This window comes from Furipterus horrens, unplaced genomic scaffold, assembly GCF_987537825.1.
Source record: "Furipterus horrens unplaced genomic scaffold, mFurHor1.1.pri manual_scaffold_3, whole genome shotgun sequence".
NCBI classification, from domain to species: domain Eukaryota; kingdom Metazoa; phylum Chordata; class Mammalia; order Chiroptera; family Furipteridae; genus Furipterus; species Furipterus horrens.
Genome location: NW_028327173.1, coordinates 162,948,896 through 162,976,243, shown reverse-complemented (window position 1 = coordinate 162,976,243; position 27,348 = coordinate 162,948,896). Strand labels below are relative to the sequence as shown.

At 42.0% G+C, this 27,348-nt stretch overlaps 1 protein-coding gene across 2 annotated transcripts; it reads right to left on the bottom strand.

The window, feature by feature from the left end:
- Positions 1–11,043: 11,043 nt before the first annotated feature.
- On the bottom strand, positions 11,044–24,023 carry GCNT3 (glucosaminyl (N-acetyl) transferase 3, mucin type). 2 transcript variants are annotated; one of them, XM_090270683.1, is made up of 3 exons: positions 23,827–24,023; positions 13,805–13,997; positions 11,044–12,660 (listed from the first exon to the last, which is right to left on the bottom strand). In XM_090270683.1, exon 3 carries the CDS (start codon positions 12,604–12,606, stop codon positions 11,284–11,286), a length of 1,323 nt encoding a protein of 440 aa, XP_090126809.1. In that variant the 5' UTR covers positions 12,607–12,660; positions 13,805–13,997; positions 23,827–24,023; the 3' UTR covers positions 11,044–11,283. The 2 variants fall into 2 exon arrangements, with proteins under 2 accessions (XP_090126809.1, XP_090126808.1); XM_090270682.1 differs by lacking the exon at positions 23,827–24,023 and having other exon boundaries at positions 13,805–14,174.
- Positions 24,024–27,348: the final 3,325 nt, after the last annotated feature.

Genomic DNA, 27,348 nt, shown 5'->3' with positions numbered 1-27,348 from the left:
GTGTGGGTAATAACTGGTAGAGCTGTTAAGCTAGCAATGTGAAGATATTATATAAGCATTTTGGAAGAGCACCATGTTCCTTGCAAAGGAAAGTAGAAAATGTATTCATTTCAAGAAAGGTTAGTTTTATTGATTGTAACATGATAAAAGCATCAGCAGGAGCAAAACCAAGTTCTGAACTGGAATTTTACTTAGAGAATCCTTCTTTCAAAAGTACAAAGGTGCCCTGCCTGATGCAGCTCAGTGGCTGTTTCGGTTCCTGGTCAGGGCACGTGCCTGGGTTGTGGGTCAGGTCCCTAGTTGGGGGCATGCGAGGGGCAGCCGACTGATGTTTCTCTCCCTCTCTTTCTCCTTCCTTTCCCTCTCTAAAAATAAATAAAATCATTTAAAAAAAAATAAAATTACAAAACCAGGTGATCATCAGTATAAAAAACATACCAAGGACAACTGAATTAGGAAAAGTTAGACAATCTTTAGACCACTTCTATAGCCAAAACAAAACAGACTATTTTCAAACATAAAATAGTCTCCACGTGACGTGAATTATTTCCTAAACTGGCCATACTGGCCAAGTTTTATACATTTTTAAATGATCTAAATTTTGCCAGTTATTAGACTTAATAAGTCTTACTAAATTTATGCTATATTTTGTCTACTTTGAAGTGTCCCTTGTATGTCAATCTCAGAATATATAATGAAGAATGTGGATTTCTGAAATATCCGAGGGAGAATGGTAGGTACAAGGTAGCTGAGCAACTGGGATTTAGCAGCTAACTACAGGTGAATCAGGATCAACTTTCTAATAAGGACCTGGCCTTGTTTGTCATTTAGAGTAGGCTCTTAACAGCTCCCATCTTGTCAACCCCAATTCAACTGTACTTCAGTGTGCTGGAGCTACCACATAGACATGAAAAATCGCTTTTCTCCTGCTGTGCAATAATAGAGTTGTCAGTAATCTTCAACAAAAGAGCTTTTCATAAACCTATTAAAATGTTAATTTTTATATTAGACATAGTTCCCCTTTTCAGTTATAGAAACATGTTATGTAATAGGAATTATTTTTAAACAACCAATGCTCAAATATCCATTTAGCAGCATGGAAATGAGACTTTGAAAGATAATCGCCAATATTATTATGGTGAAACCAAGGGCTATGTCCTACATATATTCTGGATAATCCTCACAACAGCGCTGAAAGAACTTTTCCGTTTTTACAGAATTAGAAATTGAAAGTTTACCTAAGTTAGAAAAGTTTACATAATTAGGATTTTCTTAATTGCATTTAGAATCAAGGTCGTCTACTTTGGAAGTTCATCATGGTTAGGAGACAGGTATGTTGGTAGTAAATTTACAGTGGTTGTAGAAATTATTTCTTAAGGAATAAGTTTGATTTAAACTTTTTTCCTGTTATTAACCAGCCCTGGCTGGTTTAGCTCAGTGGATTGAGCGTCGGCCTGCGAGCTAAGTGTCGCTGGTTCGATCTTCCAGTCAGGGCACATCAGAGAAGGAAAACTCTGACTCCAAAAAACCTCCGCTGCCTTGCGGCATACCTCTTCAGGGGAAAGGCTAAGGGAGTAAACCCCGACAGAAAATCCGGAGCCGGAGTCCCTAAGGCGGTTTGACGTTGTAGTCAACACCGGCAACTCCTGCGGCGCACCTGAACCCAAGCTGTATCGACTCCGTCTTTCCCTTGGACCCTTCAGCTGCGAAGAGAGGGGGGGTCTGCTGCATGGGCAACAGCAGACCCTCCATATTACCCTGCCCAGGCTCTGTAGCTTCAGCGTCATCACAAGATGTCGATTCAACACGGGAGGAGACAGATACCATGTCACTCCCGAGTCGGACTGCACAGCCATTCTCGGCGGTGCAGATAGACTCTTGAGAAGCTACACCATCGTCTCTCGAGACGGACGGCTGCCGACGACGAACCATCACTGAGATCTTACATAGGGCTGGAGTTGTATACCTGTTTGGGAATTTAAAATTCTGTAAATGATTTTTCAACTGGGGAAGCAACACACTGACTCTGGGTGAGGAGTTTCTTGTAAGATATGGTTTCCTGGCTTGACTTAAGGTCATATCTGAGTGTCTTTTGTGTGTGTGTGTGTGTGTGTGTGTGTGTGTGTGTGTGTGTTTGGCTATGCAGTTTCCTGCATTTTCATGCCTTGCCCTTTCAGAATCAGAATCCCACCCATGCTTCAAAACTTCAGTCCAGTTTTGAAGTGTTGCCCACATTGATCTTTTTCCTGTTGACGTCATACAAAGAAACTACATGAAAAAACATAACAAAGGGCAGGAATAACTTGGATCAGTTCCAGTACTCACTCAGGTACTCATCCAGACAACTGGCATGTAACAAATTCTTAGGGTCTATACTGCATTCCATCAGATGAAACCAGTTCTCAGACGGGTTAGCCACAATACCAACCTCTGCTTTTGGCCGTGGGGAGTGCAGAAGTCAGAGCCTGACTTCCCTCCTGTCAGTTCTAATTACTGTATACACATCCCATGGCTGGCCCTCGCACTGTGCTGCTATAGGTGTTCTAATCTTCCCGCAGTGGCACTCAAGTGCTAGTCAGAATTGACTGGAGTCACAGCCAGAGCTCACACCATGTTGTGCTCTCCCACCCACCCTACCACAGGCTCCGCTCCAGTGATGGAGAATAAGCTTAATTGCCTGTTGGTGTGGGAAAAGAGAAAGTCCATTCATTTACTGTCAGGACTAAGTAAAAGCTGGGGTTTTTGTAACGACGCATATTACCAAATGCTATTTTAACACCCAAATAGTAGACAAAGAATAGCCTCTAGGTTTAGTGCTCAGACTGGTCGTTGTTAGGCTTGTTTATTGTGAGCTATCTTCAGCTATTTTTATTTCTTGGTAGGCATTAATCACAGTGTCATAAGGTGCGTTGCCATCACTTATGAGTGGGTCATAATTGCTACTAATAGTAAAATTTTGAAGTTTCAAAATATATATTTAAATGTATGTCTCAACTGGAAAAGCAATTTATAGCATAGTTATGAGATCTGGAATTAATAAAAAAGTGAATGGTAAGTGAAAGTGCAGATAGAGAATCTGCAACCTTTGCTTTATGGATTCATTCTAAATATGCACTCTAATTTGGTGTGGTCTCTCTCTCACACTAAATATGCGTAACCCACTCCCACCCTCACAAAAGACACACACGGCCCCACGAGTTATTGTGAATACTGAATGGTGTTAATTCTTCTTTTAGTTACATCAACCTCCCTTAGAAGAGGTAGTTTCTTAGAAGCGGTGGGGCTTGAGTAGAGCAGACGGACCTGGGATAGGCAGAGAGAGGACATGGATTTTCCCCTCATCATTTCTCATTTAAAGATTTTTTTTTAATTTGTGGTAAAATGTACATAAAATGAGAGCCTCCTTGAGGGAGTGGCCTTGCCAACACCATGACTTTACCTAGCGAAACTGATTTTGAACTCTGGCCTCCAGAACCATGAAACAGTACAATTCTGTTGTTTTAAGCCACTAAATTTGTGATAATTTAGTACAGTAGTCATAGTAAAATAACAGCCAAGGATGGAGCACTTTAGTATCATCAAAATAATAACTGCAGTGAATCACAGCATGTAAATTTTGTTTTTAAATAATTCATGAGTTCAAAATGATACCAACACTTATCCCTGCACACTTATAAACTCATTTCATTCTGAAAACTGATAGCAATAACTGTACTTCAGATTAATAATATAGTTAATGAGGTAAGTTTCACTATAGAAAACTTTAAAGAAGGATTTGTAAAATTAGGCTATATATTGCTATTTTACAAATTGTTATGAAATAACAGAACTTAGCAATGATTATCAACGGCTGCTAAAACAAATAGAAGAAAAGATTATAAGAAATTTATAATCAGGCCGATGATTTCCCAAACCCCACAATTCAATTCCAACATTACAAAAAAAAAAAAGACAAATGTACCTCCTGATGTGATACAATATGAAATACAAAATATCAACTATGAAGTTTTGGCAAATATTCAAACCTGAACTTCATCAAGCTTCTAAAAATAACTAACAGTTTACAAGAAATACCAGGGACAAAGAAATCTGTTAAATTACGCTACTGGGATCCTATCAACAGAATCCCAAATATGGCAAGCTGTAGAGGAAAAAGACCTAGCTTATTCAACAAATAAATTGGGGGTGGTGGGGAAGGTGGAAGGAGAATCTATAAAAGAAATTTGAGAGTTCTTTCAACCCAATGGATCCTGATTCAGATACCCAAACTATAAAACAGTTATGACATGGCACAGTGAGGGAAATTAAAAACGTGTTTGTTATATGATTACGGAATTATTGTTACTATTTTAGGTATGATTTAGTTGGTTGTGTTTAAAAAAATATTCATTAACTATCTTAATTAAAAGAGATGAAAGAATAAAATAATATAACATTTGGGATTTACTTCAAAATAGCCTGGTTTGGTTTGGAGAGTGAGACTATAGCTCAAACAAGATTGGCCAGCGGGTGATAATTAAAGCTGGATAAGGGATACATGGAAGTTTCATGACATTCTCTCTACCTTGGTGTGATTGAAGATTTCTGTATTAAAGGTTATTTTTAAAATATCTGCTGCAGTCCTGGCCGGGTAGCTCAATTGATTAGAGCATTGTCCTGACACCCCAAGGCTGTGGGTTCAATCCCTGGGCAGGGCACATAGAGGAAAAAACCAATGAATGCATAGAACATAGAACAACAAAATTAATGTGTCTGTCTCTCCCTCCCCCTTTTTCTTTCTCTCTAAAGTCAGTAAACTTTTTTGTTTTTTAATAAAAATAATTTCTATGGACCCTCATTGCTTACGATAGTCCAAACTTCTTGAGAGCAGCAGAACACCGGGTTTTCTGCCATCTGGTCATCTTCCAGGCTCTTCTTCACCTGCCCTCCTCACAAGGAGCTACATTCAGTTCCCTGAACATACCCTGTATTTTCATACATTTGGTAATCCCATTTGCCTGTCTGAAAAACCCTTTGTCGCTTTGACTATTTGTAAACTCTGTAATTCAGTTCAAATATCACTGTTTCCATAAACTATTGATAAAACTCCTTGAAATAGAACTACTCCCTCATTGCAAAGCAATTCCAATGCATCATGGACAGGACACTCCAATATACCCCTGTATCATCCCTCATCATCCCCTCCCCTCCCACCCTGCCCAGATTAAATTCCATGGCCCATCATTATGGTCACTCCCTTGCACACACCCTCCACACCGGCCCTCTCTCATACTTGCTTGGATAAATCACAAACCTGGGCAGATCCTCTGCCTACATTATGCTTGTATTCTTGCAGCTGAATGTGGGTATGTGGCTGATTACTTTTTAAACTCACTTTCCCTAGTGTCAATGTGTCCTTCATGCTGCCTGGCATATTCTTTTTCCTTGATCTAGCTTCCAGTCTGAAACAATTATTTTATACCCTCTTCTTTTTCCAAACTTCCAGTATCTTCTCCCCCATCCTCATCTCATAAAATCAACTTTATTTCACTGAAGAAGTTCCAGGGTTTCCAATTTGCTAATAAGCATATGAAACTATTTGGCATCATCAGTCCTCAGGGAAATGCAAATTAAAACTACAATCGCCACTGTTCAGCAGAATAGTTAAAATGACAAAGTAATATTAGCAAGGAAATGGGGTAAATGGAACTCCCACACTTCACTAGTGGGAGTTAAATTGGTAGATCGTGGAAAACTGTATGACAGCATTCACCAAAAATAAACATATGTACACCTCACTTCTAGATACCTACCCACCTTTAATATATACATATATTCTTTACAATACATGTTCAAGAAGGTTGATAGAAACACAGTTCATAATGGACAAAAGCTATCGACGATACAATGAATCAAATAATATATTTACATAATTGAGTGTTACACAGCAGGGAGAATCATTGAACTACTGTTGCACACAACAACACAGATGAAACTCATAACGTTGAGTTTAAGAATCCATAAACAAAAGAGAACACAGTACTTGACAGGGAGAAAATTCTGAGATTTAAACTAAATTACAGCAGACTGGAGAATGGAAGGAAGAGATGAGTTAACAGCTATAGGCCAAAATCAGCAAGACTGCTTATATTCCTGAATGGAGATTGAAATTTTGAATTAACCTCCAGGTGGCTATTTCTGCATTATCTAGAGAATAGCTGGCCATCAGAGGCCACCCCATGAAATTCCAGACTGTTGCTCACAACCAATTCAAACTAAGTAAGCCTGTGTAAGTTGGTTTTTAGGCAAAGATCAGGAGTTTGATTTCAAACATATAAAAATGGAGACGTCTATTAGACATCTTCCTTGAGAACAATGCACCTATCCCGAAACTAGCCCCAACTTCACCTTCCCCTGCCCATTTTATCTATAGGCATTGTAAATTCTTTCAAAACAACTCACATCTTTCTTCCCCAAACTCAATCAAGTTGTGGGTTTTGGGGGAGATGGGGGGTATTTGTTTTTATGTGCCCCAGGCATCAAACAGCTCTGGCCACCAACACAGACATCAAGCGAGGATGAACTAAGGACTGACTTTGTCTGGTCTCCTTTGCCCCTGCCGGATGTAAGAGTAACATCACCAATCAGGTATCTCCTTGCCCACTCCCAGGGTTTCAATCAAGTTCTTTTTTTTTTTTTTTTTTTTTAAGATTTATTTATTTTTAGGGGGGTGGGAAAGAGAGAGAGAGAAACATCAATGTGTGGTTGCCTCTTGCACGCCCCCATCTAGGTACCTGGCCCGCAGCCCAGACATATGCCTTGACTGGGAATCGAACTGGTGACCTTTTCTGGTTCGCAGGCCAGCGCTCAATCCACTGAGCCACACCAGCCAGGGCTCAATCAAGTTCTTATCTCCACACTCCACAAAAACTGATCTTATCAAAGTCACTTCACATTGTTAAATTTAATAGTTACTTCTTTATCTTGTTATTGACCCAAAAGTGAATATGTACAACAAAAGCAAACACTGAACACCAATGTTTGCAATGGATACCGTTTTATTTGCCAGACACTATCGCATAAAACCCGAAGTCCCCGATGGCTTTTACTCAAGGGATTTTAATAACAGAGATTGCTGTTAGGGGTCAGGGCGAACAGGCTGACATGTGGAAGCGCTGGCCATGCAGGGTCTGATTGGAGAGCTTCAGAACTAGGCCATTTATGATAAGATACGGTGAGGGGCTTCAGCATCGGATCTTCCTGGACTATAGACCCTTCGCTTTTGGAAGGATTCCAGGGTTCGACTTCTGGTTTAGTCTCGGTCCTTTGGTTCCATGGTGGGGGCCAGTTATGAGAGTTTGGTTTGGGGTGCAGCTGGAGATCAAAGTTCTCCTCTGAATAGGCTTCAGCCGCATGACGTGGTTTTGGTCTGTTGTCTCTGAAAGGTAACTCAGTATCTTGTTAAAAACAAGACAGGAGAATTTTGAGGTGGTTCTGGGGTTACACTCACCTTAAGTGATTTTCAGCAGCCTTAGGCACAGTCATCACCCCCCTCTCTCCTGAACCACTTTCTCCCGCAAGCTCCCAGAACACTACATTCCTGATTTTCCTTCTACCGCACTAGCGGCTCCTTCCCACTTCCTTTTGTTAGCTACTCCTTGTCCCTGTGGCCTCTGCATTTTGGAGAGCCCCAGGACTCATTTGGGGGCTTTTCTATGTATATTTACTCCTCTGGAATTCTCCAGTGTCATGGCTTTAGATAATTTATAAGCTGATGAACACCAGATAAACATCTCCACTTCTCACCTGACTGCAGATTCCTGTCATATTTGTCTCCTCCACATCACTACTCACAAGTCTCATAGGCATCTCCATTTTTATAGGTCTGGAATCACACTCCTAATCTTCCCCCAAAACCTACTTTCACAGGTTTCCTGTCTTAGTTAATGGTGACTATCCTTCCAATTGATCATCAGGACAAAACCTTTGGAGTCATTCTTGACTCCTCCATTTCTCTCATAAATAAATAAACTCAATCTGTCAGCAAATTCTCAAATTGAATCTTCAAAATATTTCCAGCCCTGGAGGGTGTGGCTCAGTGGATTAAGCACCGGCCTGCGAACCAAAAAAAGGTCACCGGTTCGATTCCCAGTCAGAGCACATGCCAGGGTTGCAGGCCAGGTCCCATGTTGAGGGCATGTGAAAGGCAACTGATCGATGTATCTCTCACACACTGATGTTTCTTTCACTCTCCTTCTCCCTCCCTTTCACTCTCTCTAAAAGTAAGGAAATAATCTTGAGAAAAGAACACTTCCAGAATCTTTCTTTTCCACTACTATCCTGGCCCAAGCCACCATGGCGAGTGCCAAGATTATTGCCACGGCCTCCTAACTGGCCTCTGCTTCCACCCTCACCACCGTCAGTCTGTTCTCAATCCAGCATTAAAATGTTAATCAGATCATGCCACTCCCCAGCTCAAAACCTTCCAGTGGCTTATGTTGCTCAAAGACCGAGTCCATGTGATGGGTTCCAAGGGCCTTCACAACAGCCATCTTCCCCTGTACTCTGAACCCTTCTACCTCCCCCGCTTTACTCTGCTCCATTTACACTTGCTTCCTCGCTGTTCCTCAAACTTCACGGCCTTGTCAAGTCTTTCCTCCTGGCCTAGAATGCTCTTACCCCACTGATCCTGATGGATGATTCCTTCATCTCCTTCAGATCTTTACTCAAATGTCACAGTTCCATTAATGGCCTCCATGGCCACACTTTAAAATTTTAAGCATCCTCCCTTTCCACCCCATTCTCCTAAGGTCTCTAGCAGTTCCTTCAATTCCTCTCCAGCACCTTCTTCTTCTAATGTGTATATATACTACTTCTTTGTTTATAGACCCTGGCTGGTTTGGCTCAGTGGATTGAGCGTCGGCCTGCGAGCTAAGTGTCGCTGGTTCGATCTTCCAGTCAGGGCACATCAGAGAAGGAAAACTCTGACTCCAAAAAACCTCCGCTGCCTTGCGGCATACCTTTTCAGGGGAAAGGCTAAGGGAGTAAACCCCGACAGAAAATCCGGAGCCGGAGTCCCTAAGGCGGTTTGACGTTGTAGTCAACACCGGCAACTCCTGCGGCGCACCTGAAGCCAAGCTGTATTGACTCCGTCTTTCCCTTGGACCCTTCAGCTGCGAAGAGAGGGGGGGTCTGCTGCATGGGCAACAGCAGACCCTCCATATCACCCTGCCCAGGCTCTGTAGCTTCATCGCAAGATGTCGATTCAACACGGGAGGAGACAGATACTGTGTCACTCCCGAGTCGAACTGCACAGCCATTCTCGGCGGTGCAGATAGACTCTTAAGAAGCTACACCATCGTCTCTCGAGACGGACGGCTGCCGACGACGACGAGTCCATTTCAAGCTAGCATGTGAAGAACATGAGTGGGAAGTTTTGCTTGTTTTGTTGGTTCCTATATGTCCACAGGGTCAAGAACGATGCTCAGTCAAGAGAACAAAGATTATAATAGGCAGAGTGTGCATCAAAAGTTATTAAAACAATGCTTATCAATGGCCCACAAATCAAAATTAGGGAGATAATTCAAACTGTGACTGGTAATAGAAGCATAGTTGCTCAATTCATTTACAAGACTTTTCCTTTCAGAGAAAGGTTAAAGAAACAAATGTGACTCAGACGGAAGAAAAAAATCAGCAAATGTGTTGGTTTAATTGTATGATTTCTAAAGTAAACTACACAAATGAGGGAGAAATTTGACCCTTCTGATATGAAGACCTTGTTAAATAAAGAGCACTTCCTATTCATTTGAATATTTCTATAAAAAAAAAGTCAATGCTTGGAAAATCCCAGCAACTTGTTCCCCCAAAATGACAAGTTCACATTTTAGTTTCTCCATTAAAAACCATCATTTATTTCACATGAAAATCTACAGAGGAAGTTGACCATGAGGCCAAAGACCCGAGTTCTTAGAACACCTGCATTCAGGAAAGTTTTTCTGCCCACTTCCCACGGCAGCAGTGGAGGCCCCTGATGGCCACTCCTGGGGCCAGACCTTACAGGGGCTCTTCTGCTGAGTATGACTTTTCCTCAGTCATCTCCGTGGTGGGGCTGGGAGCAAGGGGAAGAGGTCTCCATATTAGGATGCAGGTAAGTTGGTGGTGGCAATGCCCATTGCCAAAAAAAATGTACAACCTTCCATAAAGCAGTTGCTCCCTTATAAATAGAAAATTCGCTGTGTCAGACACTGTTACAACTATGTCAGAGTACACAGGTCCCAGACAAAGTTGATTATGAGAGCAAAACTTGATTGAGCCATAATCAGAAATGAAGAAACAATATCATGACATATCAATGGGAACATCATTCAAATGGCACACAATAAGGCCTAAATGTGAAATAACCAGACTTCCTGGGTTAGCTGAACGGTCCTAGTTTATTCTTGCTTTCCAACATAATTTTAATAGTTGTACCACCCTCCCCCTTTAAATGTGTTCCAGGTTGGACAATAAATTACATGGTGACCTTCCCTAAAATAGTTATTATCTTTGTTATGGAACGTTAACCTTTGGCTGTGAAACTGGCAAAATTAGGGCTGTTAATTTTCCCATAAGGATTTAGTAATCAATTTGGTTAAATTACCCTGCCTTTTCCCATACAGAAGAGTCATGGATCTGGCAATGGAAACACCTGAGAAGGGCTTTCAATAATGAAAGCACCAGCTCTGTTCCTCTATGTGCTTTTTGAATCTGCTATTTTCACATCCTGCCGTGACCATTTTTGGAATAATGGGGAGTCTTTTGCCAGCCCTCAGAGATTTTAAACATCACCAATAGTAATGAGAAAAAGTCTCACACTTTTGTCTTATTTCTGGCTTTATTTTAAAATTCATAGTATAAAAGAGAAGACCCTCTTTCCATCAAACTCCCCCTCCCCACTACCAAGCCTGGAATAATTAGGAATGGCATCTCCACAGACTGAAAAAGCTGGACACCAAGCATTCAGCTAAAATCCAGGGGCCCTTGCCATAAACTTCCCTCTTGACTCTCCCGGATAACAGGTTCTTCTTCTGGGGGAAAGTCAGTGGAGGGGTTGTTGGGAGTGGGCTGCGATAAGTCAGTGTTCATCCAGGGCAGTGATTTGCAGCGCAGCAGATCTACTTACCCACACTCCAATAGCGGCCCCTTTACCCTGCGGGGTGCTGTGGATTCCAGAGAACCTGGCCTTCCACCCCACACTGTCCCAGCACATTCTGGGCATGTTTGCACATGTCCTTGCCCCGCAGATAGCAACACTCTAAGGATATCTCAGAGGTCAGTCCCGTAGATGGCCTTATAACGTAAGTATTCTTCCAAGCACTGAAGAACATTATCATCCACCTTTGGGTCAAACTTGTTGGCAAACAGGTGATGGTTCTGAAGAATCCAGTGAAGGTCCCCAGACCCATAAATACAGACAGCCCGCTGGTGGGTCCCAGAGCAAGGTGAGTAAGGTGCCCCTATACTGATGTCTCCTTCATGGTACTGCCACTTTACCAGCCTGGCAATGGAAGTCATGTCTGACATGTGAAACTTGGGGTGGTAGGGAACAGAGCCAGGCATCCATGGTGCGCGCTGAAGGGTGGCCCAGAGGTGTTCATCGGGGCTATAGGTATCTTTTACCCATTCAATCAGTTGTTGGGATTTGGGGTTCTCTAAGGCCTGCTGGACAAAGCCTCGAGAAGCCACAATGTAGGCGCTCCCCGAGAACATAGGCAAATTATAAGGGGGAGGGCCCTTCATCTCGCTTGTTATGTATATTGTGTCTTTCACCTCATAGTGATATTTCCAGCGAGATTTTTTGGCCTCAGTAGGTACCTCTGACTCCATACTATTCTTCCCATTCAACATCTTGAGGGCCAGGACCATCTCTGCATTGGTCTTTATAGGAAAGTCTGTTCCGCATGTATTTAGGAAGTATTTCCATGGCACTGAGCTCTGCAGCAAGTCTTCCATACAGTTCAGGTCAGCCTGCACCCTGGACCAGGAGGCATAAACCACCCGAACCAACTTACTAGCCATGAAGACATTTGGGAAGCATGAAATAATTGCCTTGACTGCCTCTTTGAAAGTTTCTGGGGACTTCTCATCCACGTGAATACAATATATGTTCTGAGGGGCATACACAGCTCTCAGCAGCCTTTCAAAGTTTTCAATCTTCTCATGGACCACCATAGAGTATGCAATAGGGAAGTCTAACTCTTCTTTGCTGAGTGGATACTGTATGAACTTCCTGTTGGCCTTAAAGTGCTCACAGTCTCGGGTCATGTTGAGGTAGTCGGTGTCCATGAAAGGCTCCCGTTTCTTCTTCACCTCCAGCTTGTCCAGGAGGGCCTCAATCACTGCTTCCTTGTCCCCTTGGATGATTCTAGAACAGTTGATGGATCTCTTTGCTGGCAACCTCAGGAACTTGTACAAGATGTCTCTGCAGTGCCTGCTTTGAAAGTTCCTGGACTCCACATCCAGTGAATCAAAGTTGCATTTCGGTCTGAGAGAAAGTTTCAGAGCAACAATAGCCAGCAGCAAATAGCAGCCCAGGACCCACAGGCAATGCTTCCAGCAGAGTCTCTTCTTCCACCAAATCATCTTCATGGCATGGGAGATCAGTAGAGTTTGGGCACAGGGAAGGAGGAGGAGGATGGCATCCTTGGACAGAACAAAATGCCTTTAGTTACAAACTAACCCTGAATGTGTTCCTAGGAACATCAAGTGCAACTCCAAAATTATGGGAAAAACATATTTCTTCTCTAAATAAATATCCTCAGTTGAGACTTGCCCACCTAGGAACTCCCTACACATGGCATGCTGATCGAGGTCTATAACCTGACTCTACAATTAGATGAGTGTGCTACATTTAGGACCTGGCTCCACCTCCATACCAGGAAAGAAAAAGGAAATTGGAACTGAGCACCTGCTGATGAAAAGGTGGCATTAGTAAGAGGAAGTCCCCACCCTTCATTCCCCATTCTTCTCCCCACCCCTTACCACACTGTTTCTAACATAGCTCTTATCTAGGCCTATAATTTCTGATCAGTCTAGAAAGACCATGAAATCCAGACTCTCAGATTCAGTTATAGAAATTCAAAAGACCTTTTAAAGGAAAAAGTGCATTAATTGCTCTTATTTGGTAATTTGTATATTAGAATGTTTTCACTATCTATAGTTAATTGGTTAAATATAATATCTAACCACCCTTTTTAAAAAATGTTCTTTAAAAAATTGGATATAGTCCAAAAATGCGTTTATTTATATACATAACCCTTAGACTATCCAAATTTAAAATATATTTACATACAGACACAGAGCTACGCATATACAATATTAAATGAGTGCTTTTAATGGGACAGAAATATATCTTTGCATTGTCCCATTTAATGTAGTTTCATTAGGCCTTTTATAGATAGGAAAATAGGAGCTAAATAACTTGCCAAATATCACATATGTTATAAGAAGCAACTCTGGGACTGCCCTGTTCTTCTCCCCCCTTGTTTTTTGTTTGTTTGTTTTGTTTTGTTTGTTTGGTTTGGTTTTTGTCTATAAGCCTCATATTTGTTCTACCAAACCACAGCTACCTTTCAAAACAATGCAGGGTACCAAGTACCATCAGAGAAAACCAGATACTATAGATAAAAATCCTAAAAATAAAAGAGAAACAAAATGTGATACATCCAGCAATGATTGTTTTTCCTTTTTGCATCCTCTTCCTAAGCATAAGATGTGTATCCTCTTTAGCAATAATTTTTATGAGAATCTAAGAAGAAGAAAAATGAAAAATTAAGAAAATGCTCACCTTCAATAGCTTCTTTCCTAAATAGGGAAGATTCCTTGCCACGGTTTGTTTCTGTTTGCAAGGGATGATTGGTTGGGTTCCATGCAAGCAAATGTAAACCCCATATCCCTTGGTCTTCTTTTAGCTTCTCCAAAATATAGTTTCTGATATTCACAGGGCATCCAAGAAACTGTCTCAGGCTCCTCCTTAATTTCTGTAAAGCAGAGAGCAGCAAAGTGGCTTTGTCATTCACCTTTCAGCTTCCTGCCCTCAGATAAGAGAGCAAGTCCAGATATAGTTGTTGTTCAGGAACATATTCTCATGAACAAGTCATTCAGGGAAATGAGTGGGGCAGTAAAAAATGTTGCCAATATCTGAGTAGGCAAGCACCTATCTCTAGCAGGACAGCCCAGTTTATATCCATGCTCTCCTGACATAAAACAATTCATAAAAACCTGTCAATGCTGATGCAAGAACTTGAAAGCTTTCCCTCCTGTCCCCTTTAACAAAGAATCACAGAAACACATAGGTATGCTCCTTGCCTTCTTCTGTCCTGGACTCCAAGTGTCACTCCTCTTAAGTTCCCTCAACATTACAAGAGTGAAACAATAAACATACAAGGACTGTTTCGTTTTGTTTTGTTTTGCTTATTTACTTAAAAAAAAAAAAGTCATTGAAAACCAGAGTTTGTTCTTCAAACAGCAACTACTCGAAAAAACCCATTTGCCTGGCTTTCCATGACTATAATCTTTACGTTGTAGAAATATCCACAGGGTTCCAGATCGTAGATCTCCCTCATTACTATCTATCAGTCCAGAGTTCCTGGCAGTTGGACTTCAGTGAGAGCTTCGTGGGGTATTCTTGGCGATACAGGGTGGAAAATGCCTTCTCCAAAGCCACTGACGTTGGACACGGTGTGCTTCACCGCCTCACTCCCAAACCACCCCTCCAAAAACGCAGTATCCTGTTCAAATATCTGAAATAGCAAATTTAATGTAAAGAACTTAACTAGGTATAAAGTTGTTACATAAATAATAGAAAAGATGTGTGTAGATGTGTGTGGTGGGAAGCGGTAGACGACACTAAATTATTCGGGAAGTAGCAATTGCTGAAAGTAGCTACCACCCCTAGGGTGGAAAAATAGAGGAAGAAATGAAAATTATTAAACTTAGAATTTGGGAAGAAAGATGCCAACAAGGTGAAACTAAGAGATCTGTGATGGAGACACTACACATTTATTACTGAGTGCTCTGAGCTCAGAGGAAGGCCCCCGAGGCTGAGCCAGACCTCCAATGAGGCGGATGGTGTCTCCGTCTGCTCTCTCCCTAAACTGGGCTCGGTGCTGCTACGTAAAACGAACCACACTCCAAAGCGTAGGCAAGGTGATGCTCACAGAGGCAGGAAGTAGACAGGAAGCAAACAGGAAGCCCCGCCTCCAGCTTCACCATCTCCCTCCAGCGCCCCCTGTTGGCAGAGCCCAGTAGGTGGCGGCTCGCGAAGCACACACAGTCCAGGAGGGTGAACTTCCTCTGAAGACAACAGCATAATGACCGAGACTATCAGTGTTGCCTTCTTCCTGCAAGAATTGTTTATGCAGCCCCTGCTATAGCAGAGGGACCGTGACTCAAAGAAGCAAGACGTGAAAATAAATAAGCATGCACAACCAAGTTAATGTTACTGCGCTGGGGTTTGAAAGAGACTGAAGAGGAGGAAGAAGTAGGGTTTTTTGTGTTTTTTTTGAGCCCAGACCTTATTTAATGTTCTATGTCAGTGAGCTCTTAGCGAAGATGGGGCTATGAGACATGGTTAAACCATCCAATGTGATCAAACCTGTTCCCACTCAGGGCTGTACAACGAAGCTCATGCTCAGCTGCGGTTTTCTGGCCAGCAGGGGACTCAGCCAACACCTGTTCCGACTATTAGTCGCAGACCTACTAACACATGAATCGGAGGACAACCAATCGAACACCCCTATATCATCATCCCTGCCCCTCCTTTGAGCTCCCCTCTCTCTATGGACCCAACTGGACACACTCCAAGTGCCCTGGAGTAAAAGAGAAGATATTCAAGGAAGAAAAGAAAAAAGAAAGAAACCCCTCAGAACTCAATAATGACTAATTCGCTGTAATACGTCATTATTAGAGAGGAAAATTCTGAAAGTAGGCAAGAGAACATTTTTCAGATGCAATAATGGCAATATCATCCATGTTTTTGTACCACCTCACAAACTGGTCAAAATGTACTTGACATCATTGTGGTATCATGAAGGCCAAGCCCATGCCAGACTCTGCTTTGCCTCCCCACAGCAGCTAGATGAGAACTTGCAGATGGCAGAGTCACCATGAATGTTTCCTGAATGAACAGCTTCCTCAGTGTTCCAGGGAGGGTCCCCCAAGTCCTGGAGTCTTGGAACTATAACTTACTAATAGTCACTGGAATACATGCATAGAGGCTCCCTGAGGTAAGCTATACACAAAAATACAGTGCCACAGAGTTGAGGCTAATTGAAATCCAAACAGCACTAAAGGGATTAATTTTGTTTAGGAAATTCTCAGAAGATTTGGAGGCCTGTTAATAATGAGATTAAGGTGCTTCCTTTTGTGTCATTGGAAGTAATGACCTTCTAAATGGAATGTAACACAGCAGCATTTTATGCATTCATTCCATTTAACAACTGTTGATTGAGGAAGCTGCTGAGTTTTAAAAGCTAGAGATACAAAGTTGATTAAGACAATCCCTACACTCAAGGTGTTCAGTCTTGTGTGGGGGAAATATTTGAAAATAGATTATAATAATGCCATGCGCAAGTGCAAAAAGAGATATGCACTGCATATAATGGAAATACAAGTGCAAACAAATGAGAAGGATCTTGGCCAGTGGTCACAACACGAGATACGAGTTACAAAAAATGTTCCCTGAGGGCAGCATTTTGGAAAAAAAAAAAAGATCCCTAACCCACAGTATAAATACATTTCAAATTTAAATCTAAAAAGACAGTTCTAAAATTTCCAAAAAATATATGTAATATTTTTATGATACCTAAATCAAGAAGATCTTTTTAATATCATACCAGAACATTATAAACAAAAAGAAACAGATCTGACTGTATGGAAGCCATAAACAAAAATATAATTGAAAGTGTGAAAGGGTAAAACTCCTTAAAAGAAAGAGTCTATCCCCTTCTTTCCTTTCTCTCTTTTTTTTTTTTTTTTTTAAGAAAGAGGGAAAGGGAGGGAGAAGAACATCAATATACCCTGACTGGGAATTTAACTGACAACCTTTGGTTTCCAGGCCAGTGCTCAAACCACTGAGCCACACCAGCCAGGGCTTCCCTTCTTTCTTCCATTCTCATGAATGCCGGTGTAATGGTGGGACCTCCAGCACTGTCTAGGACCTGGAAGCAACATTGAGAATGGAAGTCATGACCTGAAAGATAGTAATGCCAGGGAGCCACTTCACCATTCCTGGACCGTCTACTTCTGGGTTTCATCTTTATGAGAGAGAAATACATTTCTACCTTATTTAGCCACTACTTTTTCAGGTCTCTGACATGAGCACTCATCCACAAATTTTTAACTCACACGTAGTAGCTATTTCCTAATGCAGGGGCACTAAGAATCATAGATATGAAAAAGGCACATGTTTCAGGGGAGTAAAGAGAAGCTATTCTAAAGCCTGCAGAGTGCCGAACAGGAGCTCCACTTCCCTTTCCACCACCACCACCACCACCATTTTTTGCTTTTTAAAAACACATTTCAGGAAAAAGTCTGAAAAGGAAGTACACTAAAACATTAACCACAGTATACAGAGTTGTGTGATTACTCCTGGTTTTCAGTTTCCTCTTTTTGTCTCAGTTTTACGATTTATCTAAAATGCATATGCATTATACTTTTTTAAAAAAGATATTTTAGAATCATCTCAAGAAACAAAATAAATAGTGCTCTCTTTTATTTCAGAAGTTAACTATGCTTTTACTTTTTTACCTCTTTGCAGACCTGTGTGAACAGAACTGGTCTTTATTGAGGAAAGTAGATTGTGTGTGTGTGTATGTACATTTACATCTAACTGGATACTAGTAGAAATAACTTTTTATGAATGTAAAATTGAATATTATAATGAAAGTAACTTAATTTAAACAAGATGATCAAACACTGGCATCATCTAACACAGGTCACTTCACCTACTCATATCTTTTCAAGGAAAATGACCACATACCAATTAATATATGAAAACATAAAAATGCATTGAATGACAAACACACAGTACATTTTAGTTCTCTTTTCTTGATCTTAAAAACTATTTCTAGGGCCTTCTCTATGCTGTCCTGGCCCATAAGGTCCTAACAGCTGTATACACTCTGGACCCCAAAAGTTTTACTTGTGTAGTTATGGTCGTTGCCATCTTTCAAACATAGACCAGTAAGGCAATGTGCTGGGCCCCAGAGAGAGAAAGAGAGAGAGACTACCTTCCAGGCATGGGGGGCGGGGGGGCAAAGAAAAGGTGAAGAGGATGAGCATGAGACTGTAGGAACCAGAGGTGAGTCTGAATTGTCACCCACACCTACCTGTCAGGAAGGCAGAGAGTGGAGACTTAAATAGATGAGAGGCCAAACAGACTGAAGCTGGCCCTCAGTACCTTTCAAATACCGCAGTTTCTGCTCATGAGAGGGGAGCTTCATCTTTGAGCATGTTTCCTGCCCTGGCCCTGGCCAGGCAAGGCCTGCAACTGCAGCCCAGATCTGGCCTGGGTATGCAATCACTTTGGGTAACAGATAGTGTGCTAGAATCCACGGTGAAATGGTTGTGGAATTCAAGAACCCATGTGAAAATTTTAGCTCCCTTTATCCTGATCCTCTCCCTGCCTCTGTTATTTCATCCATATCTGGAACATACTAACAGGTATGCATTGGTAAACCAGTGCCATGCAAATGTGGCCATGTAGCTCTTGGTTTAGCAGGGAGGAGCAACAAACAAGCAGTAACAACAACGTGTGAAAAGTTCCAAGGCTACCTGTAGCAAGTAGACCTAAAGCTCTGTGGGAAGCTGGGATTCCTGAAAGACATTCTGGAGGTGGGGCACATAGGCTAATAACTGATGGGTGAGCTGGTCAGGCAAATAGTAAGAATGAAGGAACAGCCAGGCTAGAGATCCAGCATAATTGCCTCAAGATCACAATACCTGTCCTTGCCCCAGTCTGTGCTCAGGAATTCTCCTGTTTTTCTTTTAGTTTCTGGAAACTAACAGGCTCTCTCCCTGACTTCTGGACTTTGACTCAGGCTCGTCCATCAACCCAGAGGTAATGCCCACTTCTGCCACCTCCAGGTCTCAGTTTGGCTGTGACTTCCCCTAGGCAGACTCCCAGACACTCTCTTCCTTGCTCTTGTAACATCCAGAACGTTCCCACATTCTATTCTCCACTATGTTGTAAACTCCTTCAGGACAAGGACTATGCTTTCTTGTCCACTTACTAATCCCTAGTGTCTCACAAATAATAATAAGCTACATATACTGATACTCACTGTGTGCCAGGCAATAAGCCCCTTACGTTGAATCCTCATAACAAATCCTATGAGGTACAGAGACATTGAGTAACTTACTCAAATTCTGATTTGGGCCAGAATTTATACCCTGAGAGGGTCTAACCCCAGGCACACTCCCTTATCCATTCCACTAGATCTGCTTCCACAGCCTTTCTTTTAATTTTATTTATTTATTTTTAGAGAGAGGGAAAAGGTTACATTGATGTGAGAGAGATACATCCATCGGTTGCCTCTCAAATGGTCCAGCTGCTCAGGCATGGGCCCTGACTAGGAATCAAACCAGAGACCTTTGGGCTCCAGGTCAACACTTAATCCACGGAGCCACACCAGCCAGGGCAGAAGCAGCCTTTCTATTCACTGGGCCTAACTTTCTCCACCCAAAATAGGAGGTAGAGTGAATCTAAGGGAAGAAAGTAACTTGCCCAAGATAAGAGCTCCATGTGATGTGTCCACATGCAGGCAATCCAGGTTCAGAGTCAGTTTGCTTAACCTCACACTCATTGCCTGGGGTGCATAATGTTCACGGAATGAGTGAGAGATAAAGTGAATAAATGGAGGGAACTTGCCCAGCCCTGAAGGTAGGGACAATCACTCATTTCTAAGATAGTAATTCAGCAACCTAGTGACTGATTCATGGTATTCTTGTAGGAACTTCCCAGAATGTATGTCACTGGCAGTCAACAAATATAATCTTCCAAAAAAAAAATTAGATAATATTTTACCTGCCTTTTTGAAACTTGCTTTTCCTCTTTAGAATATACATTGAAAGTCATTCACTGTTAATAATTTTTATCAATGTAAAAGAAGTTATCTCCAGTATATTTTAATTATAAAAAATACTACATTAAAAAAAACTACATATAGCTATTTGTGCAACTATTTTTATAGACTAAATTATTAGAAGTATAATTTCTGGGTCAAAGATTATGCATCTTTTTAATTTTTATCATTGATGTTACCCACAGGTTTTACCTACTACAAAAGTATGGTTTCCCCCCATCATCACCTAAAATTATCTTTTGTTTTTGTCTTTTCCACGATCAATAGATGGAAAATAACACCCCACTATGGCTTTCAACTGCATTACTTTGATTATTAGTAGGCTTGAGCCTCATTTTTAATGTTTTTGGTCATTTGTGCTTCTTAAATTTCTTTTCTGTTGATTTTTTACTAATCATTTCTATGGGGCTGTTAGTTTTAATTTTTTTAATTTGTAAGAACTTTCCAAATTTATCAGTTATCTTCCCTTCATTCTGGTTTTGTAGATATTTCATCCCATTGTTTTGTTTGATTTTGAATTGGATTTAGGGAGTTCTTTCCTAGATATGACACTGATATATAGAAGTTTGCTATTATTTTATGTGGTCAACTTTATCTATATTTTTCCTTTTGGCTCCTGAGATATAAAGTTTTATGGGTTTTTTTATATTTAAATTTTGGATCCACCTAAAATATATTTTGATGTAAAGAATGAAGTAGGAAGTCTATGATTTTGCTAGGACCAAACATCTATGCTTTGAACTAAAGCTTTTAACCTTTTGGCTTCGCACTTTGGGAAATGCCAAATATCAATGAAACAGGGGAGGAGGGAGAATGAGTTCAGGACCTAAGGAAACAGCTGCCTGGGAAATGACATATCACTAAGTTCCAAAAAGACATTTGATTTTGGATATGTAAATACCAGTCAATAATTTTCATGGGGACAACCAGAACCTAATCATAAAAGAGAAAGCAAACAAGCCAAATCTTAATTGGTATTACACACAAGATTTTATTACCTCTGTTAGGAAGCATTTAATCTTGGCCACGTTCTGAGTAGCAAAGGCCACTACTACCTGGGGTGTTATTTAAATAAGATACCCTTGTGGGCTCTAATCAGGTTCCCATTCGCAAACAGCGGATATAATACATACTGTAGTCTGTGCAACTGTGCAAAAATAAATCGCATCTAACACCAAACTGATCCAATTATACATGTGGGAAAACATTTTTTTCAACTAAGAGACTAACTCACTTGGTGCTCTGTTGGAGAATCAAAAAAAAAAAAAAAAGGTTGTGAAAGTAGATGGACATGCCTCTGAAAGGCCAGAGTGCTGGAAGAAAGCAGAAACATAGTGAGAAGCAAACAAAATTAATTATGGGAGCATGAGGAAAAACAAGCCATACATCAAATGAGGGGCAGAATAAGGAAGCCAGACCTCTCTGGGGATAAATCAGGCAAGACCCTAATGCCAAAGGAAAGCATATCAGGACTGCTGTGGGAAGGTGCTGATTGAGGCCTAAAATACTTGGATTAATTGGCTCTCCCTTCTCCATGCCTATTAGTGGACGTTTTCTGCCCTGTACTTTGCAATGGAAATGAAGAGGGAATGGGATAACATTTGGAATTTATTCACAAAGTCAATTTCCAGGGACTGTCCAGTGCACATTCAACCTGATTACCAACATCTTTTAACAATATTCCCCTTCCCTGGCTGGGTAGCTCAGTCGGTTAGTGTCGTACGGATACGCCAAGGTTGCAGGTCTGACCCCTGGTCAGGGCACACACAAGAAGCAACCAATGAATACATCAATAAGAGGAACAACATATTGATGTTTTTCTCTCTCTCCAATCAATAAGTTTAAAAATAAAAATACACACACACACATATATGTATATATATATATATATATATACACTCACTTTCCTCACTATGAATTTTTACTTGGCTCCTCTGGGCCTCACCATGTAAGAACCTTAACATTTTTCCCCTCATTTCCAAGTTGTTGTTGTTTTGCTGTTTGTTTGTTTGTTTGTTTTTAGAGAGGGAGAGAAACATCAATTGGTTGCCTCTCATATGCACCCCAGGCATGTGCCCTGACTAGGAATGAAATGGGACCTTTCAGTTTATGGGATGATGCCCAGCCAGCTAAGCCACACTGGTCAGGGCCTCATTTTCAAGTTTTAAATAATTTTCTTTCATGATAACAGTCAACCATCTGCCTTCAAAGGAAAGTAGACTCTCCTTTTTATAAATATTTCACCTGAGTACTTTTTAAAGGTTTTCTCCCTAACATGAAGAACATCAGTAAAATTTAATTAAACAGAACACTCCTCCCCAGTTACTGAGGACTTTGGTCTTATTAAGATCTTACCGCAATTGCTGTTCAAGACTATGAGATTTTTCCAGGGTGCATGGAAGTATCAGTAAATTTCTTTTTCAAAATACATTTAATGAAAAAAAAAAAAAAACCCAAACCAAAAAGATGTTCTGATGCAATTTGGGGAAACTGGCAGAAGGGCAGAGGTAATGGTCAGAGAAAACAGAACTAGGGAAAGACAGCTGCCCAGGGCCACCTCAGGAGACCCAGTCTAAACAACCTTCCCTCCTTCCTGCTCTAGCTCCATAGTCCCGAATATCTGCCCACGCCACCATGACACTGGGGCTTCCAGACCAGACTCTTAAACGGCGCCCTAGGCTCCTCTGCTTTTCTTCCCTTTGATGTAAATCCTCTCATTTGGTCAAACGTTTGAGCAGCAATTATTGCCAGGTGCTGAGTATATACAGAGCAGTGAACAAAACTGTCTTTTAGCCAATTGCCAAGGCCCTGGGATTCCTCGATTAACTCTCCATCCTCAACCACTCTTCCTCCTTGCTTGGGTTCAGCTTCTGCGGCTGCCCCCATCTGGCCCCTCCCGTTTTCAGATGATCGTCCCTGCTAAAAACAAATTCCCAGGAGCTTCCATTTGCATGGGCTCAGAGAATAAACTCAAGATCCCTTCACTCAGCAGTGAGGCTCCTTCATCCTTAATTCCCAGGCTAACCTGGCGAAGGAAGTGACCGCCGCTTTTACTGCTTCTGGGGCAGAGGGCAGGCAGGCTTTCCCACACCCTGTCCTTTCTTCTTGCAAGTTCATTTTTAACACCTCCCTCATCTGCAGGTATCAAAAAGCAGCGACTGATAGATCTGAAAGCTGGATAAATGTTCACCGGTTCCAAAACAAGTATTTCTAGCAAGAGAAGATAACTCGTGATCATTTACAACATGTCTTATAGGACACATTTTTCATAGATTTTTCACTGTTTTTTCTTTTTAAAAAATGAACTTTGTTACTCTTTAACATTTAAAGGTAAATTAAGTTTTCAGACCCAATTGCGCTCTGGGATGGGGGTTCACCACACCAACAAACAATTCTCAAACAGCAGCAGTGTCTGAAAATGCAGCTCAATCCTGATACCATCTGCCTGGAAACATCAGATTCCATGGGTTAAGGGGTTCAGTCTTACAAGACTGTTTCTTCTGCCCTCTCCCCAAACACACAAACTCCAGAGGCAAGCCCAGGCTACCTGTGCTTCTGACCACCTGGCCAGATTAGAGGTCCCAAGGACCCCCTCCAACTCAGAATGCTAATTGCAAGTCCAGGGTTATTACGTGCACTCCTGATTGGCTACAAAACACAGGTCCCCACAACCTTCCTGGTTTCAATGAATTTGCTGGCATGGCTAGAGAAGCATGTTACTTACTAAATCCCTGGTTTATTGTAAAAGGATTTGTAACTCAGGAACGGCCAGATGGAAGAGATGCAAGGGCAAAGTATGTGGGAAGTGGTCCAAATCTTCCATGCCCGATCCAGGTGCACCACTCTCCACGAATTTCCACGTGTTCCGAACCCCAGGAAGCTCTTGTAACCCCATTCTCTAGGGTTTTTGTGGAGGCTTCATTATGTCGTCACGATTGATTAACCTGCTTTTGGTGACTGATTCAACCTCCAGCCCCTCTCCCTTCCCTGGAGCATCAGAGGGGCGGGACTGAAAGTTCCAACCCTCTAATCGCTGGGTTGTTTCCCCTGGCAACCAGCCCATTTCCTTTGGTCCTTTCCAAAAGTCTCCTTCTTAACATCACAAAAGATACCTTTTTCACTCTCAACACTTAGGAAATTCCAAGAATTCCGAGAGCTTGGAGCCAGGAATTGTGAACAAAGACCAAATATTTATATATTTCTTTTTAAAATTTTTTAATTTATTTTTATTTTTAGAGAGAGGGTAAAGGAGGAAGAAAGAGAGAGAAACATCAATGTATGGTTGCCTCTAGCATGCCCAACTGGGGACCTGGCCTGCAACCCAGGCATGTGCCCTGACTGAGAATCAACCAGTGACCCTTTGGTTCACAGGCTGGCGCTCAGTCCACTGAGCCACACCAGCCAGGGCCAAACGTTTATTTCTCATAAATTACAATATTGCAGTTCACCCTCTGGTCTTCAAATACAGATTCCTTACAACAAAACCATTATCAAAGTCAAAAGGTACTGGCAGGTAACTGGAATCCCCGTCATTAACTATCCAGGTCAACATCATCTACAAAATTGTTTCCCAGGGCGAGGCCACTCAGGTTTGCAGGCTTCCATTTAATCTGGTCAGCTTCCACGAGCAAGAGAGGTCTCAGTAACGCATGGCTGCACCCTTTCAGGCAATATCACTCTCTTGCATGGAACCTTTTTCAAGATGTTAAATTAATATTGGGTTTTCTCATTATATAATGCATGATTCATCCCTTTACCCGTAGTTACTATTTTTCTTTTTTCTTTTTTTTTCTATTTATATCCAAACTTTTTCACTTTGGAAGGGTTATTGGATTCCTCCCTGCCCTGGTCTACACTGTGGGCAGCAACGCTCCACCAGCAAGTGCTGCCCGCTGGGGTCAGTCCTGTGTGGACCAGGTACAACACAGGTGCAGAGTGGTAGGCTATCTTGACCATCAGACAAGGTAGCTGAATTCACTATAATTTCAATTTTGTCAGATGGGCTGAAGGCACATTCTATCTCACTAGACCCTTAGGAATTGTGATACAAAAGTTAAAAAAACAACAACGCAGATACAGTTTCTTGGTTACGAATCATCCCTGTTTATAGCCTTGTACTTTCAGCCCTGGTCCTCTGACCAATGTGTCAAGTAGGAAAAGAAAAAAAACTTTTTTAGGTGATGTGGGAAGGAAAGAAAACAGCATTCTCCCCCATCGCCTCTTCCCCAGATACACTAAAAAAACAACAGAAATCTACATAGAGGGAGCATTCTTTTAGGCCTTCCTGAGTTCAGTGTTGAGTGAGAGCACACACTCCTGAAGGCGTGTAAGCTAGCCCTTCATGCTTTTACCTCCCCCATGTTTGACAGGCAGCGAGGAAATTGCCCATTCCAGTTCTCTGTTAAAACTATTACTTCAAGGAGGAAATCTCTCCGCTCTTTGTTGGACATCATGGGCTGTAATGTGTGTCCTTTGGTCTGAAGAGATCATGCTCAACACTCACATCGGTGTAATATCTCCTGTTCAGGTGCTTTCACGATACTCTGAGCAATTGCATCTACCAGAGGGTAAGCAAAGCCCAGGCCAGAATCAGCGTCCACTGCTGCCAAGACCCACTGGTAGTCCCCCAGGGCTGCCAGCATCAGCCTCACTTGCCAGCTGCGGTCAGGGCCCTCCCCCCAGGGAACTGCCACACCACCATCTGTACTCTGTCTCTTTTGCTGGCAGACAGAGCAGTTCTTATTGGCATTTTGTGCCTCAAGGGGCAAGAGAACTGAGTCTAAACTCAGCCAGTCTCTGCCTGGCTGCAGTGCCCACATGTCCACTCACTGCATGGACTCAGGTGGCCCCTTAAGGGAGGTCGCAGGGATATCTGCTTGCTGATTCCAGTCCCCTTCCAAACCTGTGAGTGAGCTCTGGAGGACATTGACATGTTCTATTTGAATGCACCTCTCGAATTTCCATAGGGCTGTGCGCATCCCTTTAGCAGGTGGGGTTTCCACTGCACTCCCATCTGAGCATATAGCCAGGCTGTTGCAGAAGTGGGGACTCCAAAATTCCCCAGAGCATGCGGGTTGGGGGATGGGGAAAGGAAACAGTTTTCAAGATGCCTTCACAAGCCTATGGCTAGTGGCTAGTGTTTTTGTCACACAAATGGCTTTGATACTTCCAAGGCCCCAAGAAGATGGGAGGGGTTTTTGGACCATGGAGTGGTACAGAAAGAGCACACAGAACCTGCGTAAGGTTCTGTGAATGGTCAGAACTGGTTACCATGCCCACTGCATCACAGGACACAGTCTGGGATTTAAAAATAAGCCGCAGACACTTCTAGGAGAATATACCATGCAGCTTTGCAGTTTTGTAAAGAAAAGAGAGTTTACAAAGAGGCTGGGAACTCCACACAGTTCTGCATTGAGAGCTAGAGGACACCACAACACAGGAAAAACCTCCCCAATTAGGATCAAATGATTCGGAGATGCCGATAAAGGTAAACTGTGTCTGAGAAGTAGGGAAACGGTATCTCTGACTTTTCTAAAACTAGCCAGGTTTGGCAGGGGGAGGCAGAACTATGTGTTTGTGGGAGTTTTAAAGAAAATAAGACTTAATAGCAAAAATCCACAAATAATCTAAATCTATATAACCAGTAAATAAACAATTCTTTTTCTTTTCACTAAACTCTTGGTATTGAGAGTTATGCTTCTGGCGGCGGGCAATCGGTACCCTAATAACTGAACAGCCTGTGGGTTCTGTTTCAATCGGAGCAGCCCAGGGGTTCTGTTACAAGGCCACTGGCCACTGCCCGTGAATCAGGCAAAACCAAACATTGGGGCTTTTTACCACTCTTCAATGCTTCTGTCTCTGTGAGGAAAATGTCATGTATTTCAGCTCAAATGAGCTGCTCTATTTTCACCTTCTTTAAATCTTACAGAATCTTTCCATCTGTATGGTCTTAATACAGCAGCTTTCCAAGCAAAAGGATGTCCATTCACCTTGGAACTGCCATCCTCACACCAAACAGCACTTTGTTGGGTCAGATAAGAGCTGTTTACAGCCTCCCACAGTTTCCAGAGTCAGTCCTAGGAGAAGAGGCCCCATGCCTCTCCTGTAACTATCTCCTCCTTGCATTCCCCCTGTGGCATGGTCCCATATAAACCAGTTGCCTTTTCTTACAGAACTCTTCTGGACGCTGCCATCCCCATTAGATGTTTCCATTCTCTGGTCCAAAGTCCCGAGAGTCATCACTGGG

Coding starts and splice junctions, on each gene's coding strand:
- GCNT3 (XM_090270683.1), bottom strand. CDS start 12,606: ATGAAGATGATTTGGTGGAAGAAGAGACTCTGCTGGAAGCATTGCCTG.